This window comes from Lipophrys pholis (assembly GCF_963383615.2).
Source record: "Lipophrys pholis genome assembly, chromosome: 14".
NCBI classification, from domain to species: domain Eukaryota; kingdom Metazoa; phylum Chordata; class Actinopteri; order Blenniiformes; family Blenniidae; genus Lipophrys; species Lipophrys pholis.
The window spans coordinates 15,453,617-15,464,808 of NC_137633.1; the positions used below are offsets into that span (position 1 = coordinate 15,453,617).

The following is an 11,192-nucleotide window of genomic DNA, read 5'->3' on the forward strand; positions in this document are numbered from 1 at the left end:
GAATTGATGTTGTTCCTCTATATGAATGCTTTTCTGTAATCCAGACAGGACGATTCAAGTATAGTTTGAAGATTTTCTGATACCCTCATATGACAGGTAACATCTAGGCATCAGAGACATGAGAGCTTTAATTAAACTGCATATGTTTCTATTCGTTTTGCCAAACTACATCTGCAGTGGTCTGTTTTAACTCAGCTTAGTGTCTCAGGGGGCTGGACGGGTCGCCAGTCCATCACAGGATAAACAGAGTCTCACTGGAGAGATTCTATCTCTGGTTTGGTCTTGGAGTGACTGAGTCCCCCCAGAAAGTTGGAGGAAGTCCCAGGGGACAGACATGTCTGGACTTCTTTGCTCTGCCACCGAGAGCCCATAAAGACAAAGTGGGAAAGAAGATGGACGGATGATGCATCAGCAGTGTAAATAATCTATTTTATTTCTTGGCTCTCAAATAATGAGAAGAAAAGTTCCATTTGTGGCCATCTTCAACATGGTTTCTCCTCTAATGAACGTCTGTGCCCTCAAAAACAAGAAGCAGCAGCAAAGAGGAAAGGAAACCTCAAAAGGTGAAGCGCTTGGCTTCAGTGGAAACGTGTGACACTTTAAAGACAGAAGACAGTTTGAATGCTTTTAAATGTGTGATGTGCAGTCGCAGTGTTCCTAGTTCTGCTCCTCCAGGGCGACATTAGTGTGATTTCCCAGCATGCTCAGCTCTCCTCCGGCAGCCCGGTGGTGTAGAGGTAGGACACGGTCCCCGCCTGGATCTGGAAGGTCTGTCCCTGGATGTGGTGGCTGGAGATCTGCTCGCTGGTCTGGCTGATGGAGATGGGCTGGCTGCTCTGGCTGCTGACGTGAATGGCCTGGCTGTGCTGGCCCCGGCTCGCCTGCCCCACAGCGGGGCTCTCCTGAGCCAGTGCCACCTGCTGGACGGGCTGGTGCATGACCTGCAGCTGCTGGATGGGACGCTGCGCCAGCTGCAGCGGCTGCGGAGGCCCGTGGTGCGCCTGCAGATGCTCCATGGCCTCTTTGCTCAGAGTGATGACGTGCATCTGCTCGGGCTGGTGCGACATCTGCCCCTCCAGCATGCCGATGGCGTGAATCTGAGGGTCCGCCGCCTCGCCTGGCGTGACCAGGGCCACGTTCTGCAGGTGTCCGGACGACTGGGTGAGGAGGGTGAGTCTCGAGGACTGCGCGGCCTCCCCCTCCGTGCTGATGAGGCTGATCTCCTGGTCCTGGGCCTGCACGAAGTTGATGTTGTCCACATCGGCCGTCACCACCAGCTGGATCTCCTGCTCCTGGCCGGAGGGCAGCTGGTACTGCTGCAGCTGCAGGAGGTTTCGAACCTCCTCGTGCGGCGCCGCCTCCCCCGCCACCTCATCTGAGGAGTTCTCCAACGGGGCGGCCCGCTCCTTGTTGTGGGATTTGGTGTGTGTTCTCAGGTTATCCAGGCGGGTGAAGGAAAGGCTGCAGAAGGAGCAGGTGAACGGTTTCTTCCCCGAGTGGGAGGCGACGTGACGTCGTCGTGCGCTGGGGTCCGAAAACGACTTGTTGCAGATGCTACAGTTGTACGGCTTCTCGCCTCTAAAAACGGATATTCAAGTGGTAATGTTAGAAATTGAAATGACCAAGATGCATTTCTTAAAAGCAAAATGGACTGAAAAACATCATATAATCAATGTGTTGAGAAAAAGCAGAGCAGTCATCTTTGACACACTGAAAGTAAATAGTAAAGAGTTTAAAGCCACATGGAGCTCTTTATAGATTTTACATGAATTACAACCTTTCAAACAGACTCAACTTGCAATGCGTATAACAGTTTAAGCAGAACTTTACTCTTTAATGTTTTACAGTAAGCAGATATGTTAAATATTTAAAAAGCCCTAAAAAAATTGACTGCTCGCTACTTTCCAGCATCAAACTGCAGACTTACTGACTGGCTGCTCATAAAGTGAAGCATTCAGAACTAAAAAGTCAAACATCAGACAACTAGAAAGCAAAAACGATGCAAAAAGACTTGAGATCCAAACTGCTAATCACGTGCTGGATATGAAACGGTTGATAAAGCTTCATCCCTGACAATCACCACAGATGTGTACAAGGTGGAAGAAGGGGAAATCTCCCACCTGTGAATCCTGATGTGAGTCTGCAGTGTGCTTTTGACTGTGAAACATTTCCCACAAATGTCACAGGTGAACGGCTTCTCACCTGTGAACATTACGGAGAGGGAACATTTAATACACAGAAGCGTTCCTGTTGAAATAGCAGAGACGTGGAGGCTTCGACTTCACCTGTGTGAGTTCTCAGGTGTTTCTTCAGCTGAGCCGTGTCCATGAACTTGTGGTGACACTGAGCGCACTCCGGCAATGACTTTCCTGTAAAACAACAAGGTTCTCTTCTCCTCACTCTGTATTGTCATCACACCGAATCGCTTCTCTTGTGCCGTTTTTTTTCTTACCTGTATGAACTCTGTAATGGCTTTTCAGTTGCCTCTTCTGAGTGAAGCACTTTCCACATTTATCGCAGTCGAAGGATTTTTCCTCTGAGAAAACAAGTGAAATAGTCCATCACTCGTGTGACAGGATGCTTTAAACACGAGATACAGAACTCGTAAATCTCTGAACTTGTTTCCTTCTGAATGAAAAATGAGCCAAATGTTGCTCGGTTTAAAAGTTTTACAAATAATCAGCCCGTTGTAATGAGATAACCAATTTCATAATGCAACAATCTGTAATTAAAAAACAATGCATGGAACATACGAGGCTTATTTTTCCATCTACGTATTGTTTTTTGGCCAAAATATGCATTTTAGTATAAGAAAACATTTAAAAGTAGGGTGACAAAAGTTTGACTTCTAAAAAAAACCACACTTAGACTAGCATTAGGTTACCTTATAACTATTTCTTCATATGTTCAAATAGCCTGGACTCAAAATTCAATCATAGAACATAATCATATCTTTCTATAAGCAACAGACTCAACGTGCTTTTATATGCCGATATAAATCTTCTTTTGATCGTGTAGAAATGGAACAAATTCAAAAACTACCCCAAAATTAATTGTACAAATGACGCCTTGTCTGAACTGAGAAAGAAATATATGTAAATATAATTAAATAGCACTTCTCTTTTCAAGTCTTTGTGGACAAATTAATAACTAAAAAAAACAACATTAAATATATTTATTGGACACATGGGGCGTTTTTATTCTACCTGGAAGCAAACACACAGTAAATCCTTGGGCTCCCACCTTTGTGCAGGTTCATGTGCTCCTGCAGGGAGTGTTTGGTGGAAAGCGCTTTGGAGCAGATGCTGCACACAAACGGTTTCTCTCCGGTGTGCATGCGCTGGTGATCCAGCAGAGTGTGCTTCTGGGTGAAACTCTTCCCGCACACTTTGCACTGGAAAGGCTTCTCTCCTGGTGGTGGTGGGGGGGTGGGGGGGAGAAGCTTGAATTGCAAAGTGTTGAATCGCTCACGAGAACACAAATAAAAGCACATCGAAGAGACGAAAGGGATCTCCAAGATTCAACTAAACGACACATGGCAACGAGTAAAAACTCAATGAGAAATACTCAGAAGACAAACTTGAGCGCAACCCCTCGAGTTTAGTATAATATCACTTGTACTACCATGGATGTGTGCGTGTGCAGATACATACAACCCCATCACGTTGTAACTTCAGACAAAGAAGACAGATTATTAGTATTTCAGCATATTTCTGCTCCCTGGATTCGATCAACGACTCTCATTCGAATAGAATCAATTATTTGTTAAGTGTGGGACACTTGGAGAAAACTCACAGGGAGAACATGCAAACGTCACACATGAAGTCCCCAAACCAGGGTTGTTCTCACAGCGCGGCGTGAGTGCTGACCACTGCCAGCTGAGCCCGGATTACCTGTGTGAGTCCTCTGGTGGATCTTCAGGAACGGGTGGTTTTTGAAGACTTTCCCACAGTCCTCACATCGAGCCTCAGTGTTGGGGTATTTCTTCTTCCTGCCCCTCTTCCCCGTCTCTTTGCTTGCTGCTGCATCTGCGCCCACCTTGTAGCCTTTATATTTGACCGGCGGTCTGATTTTGCGTTTGCTCTGTCGACCCTGGGGCTCCGCGGGGTTAAAATCCGCATCGCCCCTCGGCTGAGACTCGAACAAGTCACCGAGCGTCCCGTCGTCCGAGCTCTCGCTGTGAGCTGCTCGCCCTCTTGACTTCACCTCGGGCACACCCGCGTCTTTCCTCGGCCGTCCTCGTTTGGGTTTCAACACGCCGGCCTCCCCGGCTTCGTCTGGCCTCACGTCGCCGCCCGTGACCTCGGCTGCAGCGAGGTCAGCGAGCACGTCCACGAGAGGGTTGACCTCCATGAGACGAGCGGCGGCCAGCAGATGCTGCGTGCTGCTCACCTCCACCGACACCTGGGAGCTGTAGATGAACTCCAGCACTGCGGCAAACACCTGCGGCGCCATGCCGTCCAGTCGGTAGGTGGGCCGGAGGTCCGGACGGCCCCCCGTGAACAGGAGCGAGAAGAACTCGCTGCTGGCCGCCAGCAGGGCCCTGTGCGCCCTAAAGTGCACATCCTCCACAACAAGAGTGACGTCGCACAGCAGGTCGCCTTTCCGGAGACGGTCGAATTCACTCAGGACGCTTTGAATATGCGACTCTGAATGAAGAACCAGGAGCGAAGAAGATTCATTTACGGCTTTTTCAGGCATCTTCGTCTCATTAATGACCACATCTGCTCCTGGAATGAAAAACGGGAGCTTATGTTGGAGAGTGAATTGGGAAAGGGAGAGGCTGAGATGGTTCGGTCATGTAAGGAGGAGAGACGACAGCGATGTTCATAAAAGTTCATAAACATAAAGAAGAAAAAAGTAAGTCAAAGTGATCAAAATAACACTTGTTAAATCAAAAGATAAATTTGTTACTTTATAGTTACATTCAATGGTTCAACTAACATTTTTGAATTGTATTGTCATAAGATAGAAAACGTGCTTTTACAACTCCACAAAATATGTTATATTTTGTGGAGTTGGTGGAACACGAGTGGTTTCAAACCTTTTGTGTCGGGTTTAAGTTAAGAAATTAAAGAGATTTAACAAACTAGTAGGATTAAAGCTTTTTTAAATTGTGACGATTAAGTCCTACGCTTTCAAAAACAACAACATATGAATACAATACGTAATGCTTAGAGAATTGTTTTTTGTTTAGTTTTTCTTACTTATAAAAATAATGAATGCAAGACAAGTCAAAAGAATTTGTAAAGCACCACTTAGACACAAGGGAATTCACAGAGCTTTTGAGGGAAATAAAGGAAATACAATAAAAAGAGGTGATTAAGAATCTGAGTCTTAAATCGAAGTTACGAATTACAAAAAAAAACAAGGGAAATAAGAAAGGCATAAAAACTCATTCAGGTAAAAAATAAGTAAAAATTTAAATTAAAACTGTTTATTGAAAAGCCTGAGCAAATATTCTTTTGAAGAAGAAAATAAATGAAAATATTTCAGTTTATACACAATGTAAATAAATGAATGAATGAATGAACGCAGGTATGCCTGGCATTATGACAGCCTTCCTGTTCTTATAATTGTGGACTCAGTTCCTAAACCTCCCCTCCATACATGATTGTTTTGCTTTATATCTCATATTTAGCTTTTTCTTTTGTTATTTTGCCATGTCTCTGAGAGGGTGAGTTTGTCTGTACGATGTACCACTTACCTTGTTATTATTTGCTGTGTTTTTTATTTGTTAACATTATTAATATCACTGAAAAATGCTACAAACATCTTAATAAGAAAAAAAGTTCACGATAAACATTGAATAAAAGCTTTTTTTTTTGTTTATAAAATCAATTTTACAAGTAATTTTAATCAATGTTTCTAATAATTTAAAAAAAAAAGGAGTGTTTTCATTAAAGCTTATTCGCATTGTAAGAAACAGCAGTTTCGTTACAAGGCAGAAAATAAATAAATACTCTATTTAAACGTTGAACACACAGGTTAAGCTTGTTTCAGCCCTGGTATATGAGATCCTGATGCCAGCTTCGGAAAATCGTCTCTATTCTGCAGAAAACGTGTTTTTATGGTGTCATTTTGCAGTTTTGCACATTAAATGAAGGTTTCCTGAGTGTTTGGAGGAGTTTGCAGATCAATGCAGTGCAGGTTAGCAGAACAAGCTAAAGGCTTCAAACTACACGAAGCATCCGCCTGCCAGGCCACAAACCCCGCCACAACTACCAGAAACGACCAAAGCTCCAGGCTGAAGTAACGTTTTGCACAGGCTGCTTTAGAAAATGTGTCCGTAGCGAGCGCTTTTCCTTTAAACACCCTCAAACCGCAGCGTAAATTAAAATAGTGATCTTTTAGGACCTTACCTCTGTAGGACAGAAGAACGTGAAGTGCGGGGTTTCTATCGCGATATTTGAACTTTGGACGAGATCTGCCTTTAGCTGATCGACACAACCTGTGGATGGTACTACTTCCTGCTTTTGTCAATGAGCTCCAGGCTGTGACGTAAGTTGTGGATCAAATGTGAAATCGTAAGTGAAGAAAATGCCTGTCGGAACCAGTTTAAATATTTGTGTAAGACGCGGAATGGGCTGTTAGGGGGAAGTTTTTGCAAGGCAGTGTTATTTTTTTTGTATCCTGAAGTTCTTTTGTTTCGTTTTAATCGTTGTGTTTGGTGGGAAGACTTGTTTCAGGACCTGTGCGTCTCCGGAGTCTCTGCATAAATATAAACAACTATGGGCGATGGTGCCCTTCAGTGACAGCTCGGTGCATGGTGGATCAGCTGAGTTAAGGTGTGCTTTCTGTGAATTCAAGATATGGTCAGCGGACAATGGTAAAAAAAAAGAAAAAAAAAGGCTGTTTTTGTGCTTGTATGTAAAGACAGGGCGAACACGCTGCAGTGAGTCTTTATTTCCCATACAAGCTGCACTTTGCCAATAATATTTCAGACTTTCCAGCCAGTGTTAGAAACCAGTGATGTGGTTCAGGTTGTTTTATATCATTAAATCAAGTCCATGCTGATCTCTCATAACAAAATAAAAACACTAACATGCAGGCACAAGTCAGGTTAGTTTGTGGAAAGGTGTGGTTATTAATACGTCCAGGTTTTCACTGCATGTTTTGTTATGATGTTTGGAGTAGATTAAAAGAGATTACAAAAAAGACACTTCGCGAAAGTGTCATACATTTTTTGCAACCGACTTTGTAAAGTTTAAATGTCCTTGGACGAGATATATCAGCTCTCAATCATAATCTCACTGTAGTAATAAGGGATGTTAAATGTTTTGCATGTGACAGTTTAGATACTTAGGGCCAGTTTATCTGGTCTGTCCTGTTTAAGGTACGTAAATACCAGGTTATATCAAATGAATGTGCAGATATAAAAGATGTGGCAACAAGATTGTGCAACACATTTTCACAAATGTTGTGAGAACTTTTGTACCATCTAAATGACTATTGAGACCATAAATATTTATATCGCCCAGGTAATAAAATACAGTGTTGTTTAGAATGCGGTGCCTTTTTAGAATGACACAATGCCTTTAAAATAAGATTTTTCAGATAGTTTGCAGTGAACACACAGGGTTGAACATGTCATTTACACCCATGTGTGAGTGGTTTCTGGAACTTGCAGGAGATAAAACAATACTTTGTGTTGTCTTCAGAGCACGCTTGCACACGATTGGAGTGGGCCTGAACAAGGGCTGTTTGAAATCATCTCTGAGAACTCGGCACAGATCCTCTGAGGGTCTAATCTGGTACTTCATGTTTCTGCATGTCAACCCAGATTCGCTCACACTAATGTTAATAGATGATTTTGGTCTTTTTCACCCTTCATGAACACTGAATGTATGTTTGGGATACAACATTATATTACACCAGAGTTGATCTTAAGCTCCCTGTCAGGATAATGTGCATCAGAAGTAATACAGCAGATGTTTTGTGTGGCACCGCCACATTATTAAAATGTTGCACGCCGATGAATAGACTGGACAGTCGTAGTTGGGGCAACTTAATGATTAGTATATGTAAGGTATTTTGTTACTGAATCTCTTTTATTGTAGGTCAACCTGCATTATCTTTACAGTGCATCATAAATCTGTGTCAATAACTTGGCTGACTCCTTCACTAGTTCTTCCGACTGTGTGTGATCTAGATGTCACTGTCTGTTATGTAACGTGTCGCTGCATAGAGGAGTGCCTGGATTAAATTGTGGCTTTTGAGGTGTTCACATAGTTGTGGATTATCTTTTCGGATTTGCTCTCTGCAGGGTTCAGATCGAGCTGCAGTGGTGTCCAGGATGAAATCTGTCCGGGTTGCGGTGGTGGGAGCCGGCGTGGTGGGATTCTCCACTGCGGTCTGTATTGCCGAGGCTCTCCCTTCCTGCTCCGTTACTCTGCTGGCGGAGAAGTTCAGCCCGGACACCACCAGCGATGTCGCAGCGGGGATCGTGTTTGCTACGGCGTTTCCAGGTCAGGAAAAAATATCTAATATTTCTCACTTTAATTAGAGTAAATCCATCATTAAAAATGCACAAAAGATGTTTTTGTTTGATGCGTTTCGTTGTTTTATCATTGCTTCTGGCAATAAATCTTATTCCAAAGTGCATGTGACACATTTGTAAAGCTCGTGCATTTGTGGGATGAGCAGCAGAAGTGGGTATTTCCGTTGCACCAGAAGAAAATCTACCAAACTGCTTGTCTTTGTTGTTGTTGTTGTTTGGTTGTTGAATGACTGAAGTTTGAAGAAATAAGACATGTGCTAAATTTAACAATGTGCAAACAAATCTACCCACGGTTACAAAATAAAGTAACCTTGAAACTTCTTCTCATTAAACAGACAGAACCGTGTTCCTCTAAATGTGGAACAATTTAAAATGAAAATAATCAGACTTGTGGTATAAGATGTATTAAGACTTGTTGCAATACAGAAAAAAACTCCTACAAAATTCATTCTTTTATAAATGTTTGTGCCGCTTATATTCCAAGTGAGCGTGTTTGACATGACTGATCTTCCAGACATTCCCTTGGAGAGACAAAGACGATGGTTCAAAGACTCTTTTGATCACCTGTTGGCTCTCGCTCAGTCTGAAGTGGCACCAGAAGCTGGAGTGATCCTGAGCTCCGGGTAACAGCGGTTATAGAGGTCACATCACTACACTACACTACACTACACTACACTACCCTCTCCAGCTTCTCACGTTCCTTTTTTTTGTGTTTCTTCAAGTTACCAGGTTTTCAGGGAGCCGCCAGCTGATAAAAAACCCCTGTGGTCAGAGTTTGTGATCGGATTTCGTGAAATGAGCGATTTGGAGCTGAGGCGTTTTCCCGAACACAAGTTTGGGCAGGCGATGACCACCGTGAAATGTGAATGCTCCATTTACTTACCGTGGCTCGAAAAGAGGTTTGTATGTGACATTGTTCTGTTTTGTTTTGTTTTTTTGTGTGCTCGGGCTGAATTCTAACAATATGAATTCTTGTTTCAGGTTCAGAAAGGCTGGAGGAAAACTAGAGCAGAGGAAAGTCCACAGTCTCCACGAGTTGAGTAGCAGCTATGATATCGTTGTTAACTGCTCCGGTCTGGGATCCAGAATCCTGGTGGGCGACATTCAGGTGTACCCGGTCAGAGGCCAGGTCTTCCAAGTGGAGGCCCCCTGGCTGACGCACTTCATCAGAGACGGCGACGGCATGACATACGTGTACCCCGGCACCCACAGCGTGACGGTGGGGGGGACGCGGCAGCAGGGAGACTGGAGGCTGCAGGTGGACCGCGGCGACTCCGAGAGCATCATGGAGCGCTGCTGCAGGTTGGAGCCGTCGCTCAGAAAAGCTAAAGTGCTGAGCCAGCGGGTTGGCCTGAGGCCCGGCAGGAGGAACCCGCGGGTGGAGAGGGAGGTGGTGCAGCTGGGGGGGCGCCAGGTGCCGGTGGTCCACAACTACGGCCACGGGGGCTGGGGAGTCAGCCTGGCCTGGGGTACCGCACGGGATGCACTGGGGCTGGTCCAGCGGTGCCTTGAGGAAATGCCTCCGCAGGCTAAACTCTGAACACACTGGGCCATGAAATGCTGATTCTACTGGAAGCAACATTCACAAGATGTAACTTACTCCAATACAACATATCAACAAATCAAATTCAACTAAAATGAGTAGATTTTTGCAAAAGTGAGTGTAAGAGGAGTTTATGGAAAATAGCTCATTTAATAACTAGACAACAGGGGTGGGGGTTTTATAAATCTTCTTAAGAAGTAAAGCTTCTTTTCTATTTCCAATAAAGTTTGAATACAAAATCACTTCAAAGATTTTATTTTTTTAATTTATTAAAATGTTTATTAAATTGTGAAGTGATGAAGAGTCATGTTTTCTTTTAAATAATGTGTGTATGAAACAATGACATTAAGGTCCATCTAAAAAAACTAATTGTCATTAATTTGAAATATTTTAGTCATCTTATCCCATGAACTGACATATTTCAAGCTCTTTTTGTTTTAGTTTTAATGTTAGTTTATAAGCAATGAGAAGGAAATATGAATTACTGTGAAATATCCACATATTTCTGAAAAATAAGTTTTTCCTTTAAAAAAATAAAACAATCTTTACACCCATTTTTTTAAACAGGCAAAAACTTTCATTTATGTATTATGACAGGATAAATACCTATAAAAACTTTAAAAAAGTTTAATAATAGTTTATTTCTCTCTCTCTCTCTCTCTCTCTCTCTCTCTCTCTATATATATATATGTGTATATGTATATGTCAGAAAAAGACATACTCTACTACTTTAAAATAAAAAAAAAGTTTAAATGCAAGTCAAGTGTTTGTTTTTATCCAAATTACATTTTAAAAAGCTGTATAGTCTGTAATAAATGAATGACTAAAACACCAATGAGTGAATTCTTGCAATAAATTTGGTTTGTTTGTTTCCTGCGTTGCTGCTTGTGTAACTCCTGAACTTCGATCAGACAATAAAACTATGAGGCTCGAGGTCAACACAGGAACATACTGTATAACACACTGCGATACTTCTGCAAGGCAAATGGAAACCCGACGATTACATTTTTAATAAACCTGAATCTCAAATACCCTGATGGAGAAGAAACACTATGCAACAGCATCCATTATGTTTGGAAAGTAACTGCACTCTAGCAGACCCGGAAAATATGTTTCACAGCAAAGAAATCAGAATCAGTTGTATTTGGG

The 11,192-nt window shown here is 42.9% G+C and overlaps 2 protein-coding genes across 9 annotated transcripts; one reads left to right on the forward strand and one right to left on the reverse strand.

Moving 5' to 3' along the window:
* Positions 1-409: 409 nt before the first annotated feature.
* zbtb24 (zinc finger and BTB domain containing 24) lies at positions 410-6,377 on the reverse strand. Its single transcript, XM_080479323.1, has 7 exons — positions 6,363-6,377; positions 3,894-4,730; positions 3,244-3,411; positions 2,453-2,536; positions 2,286-2,369; positions 2,121-2,202; positions 410-1,578 (listed from the first exon to the last, which is right to left on the reverse strand). The coding sequence occupies exons 2-7, from the start codon at positions 4,699-4,701 to the stop codon at positions 705-707; spliced, it is 2,100 nt and encodes a 699-aa protein (XP_080335449.1). The 5' UTR covers positions 4,702-4,730; positions 6,363-6,377; the 3' UTR covers positions 410-704.
* Positions 6,378-6,446: 69 nt separating this feature from the next.
* On the forward strand, positions 6,447-10,914 carry ddo (D-aspartate oxidase). Of its 8 annotated transcripts, XM_080479689.1 has the most exons (7): positions 6,463-6,527; positions 6,679-6,788; positions 7,662-7,754; positions 8,267-8,468; positions 9,015-9,123; positions 9,223-9,399; positions 9,482-10,914. In XM_080479689.1, the coding sequence occupies exons 4-7, from the start codon at positions 8,297-8,299 to the stop codon at positions 10,038-10,040; spliced, it is 1,017 nt and encodes a 338-aa protein (XP_080335815.1). In that variant the 5' UTR covers positions 6,463-6,527; positions 6,679-6,788; positions 7,662-7,754; positions 8,267-8,296; the 3' UTR covers positions 10,041-10,914. The 8 variants fall into 8 exon arrangements, with proteins under 8 accessions (XP_080335814.1, XP_080335816.1, XP_080335815.1 ...); XM_080479690.1 differs by lacking the exon at positions 6,679-6,788 and having other exon boundaries at positions 6,457-6,501; XM_080479687.1 differs by lacking the exon at positions 6,679-6,788 and having other exon boundaries at positions 6,473-6,527.
* Positions 10,915-11,192: the final 278 nt, after the last annotated feature.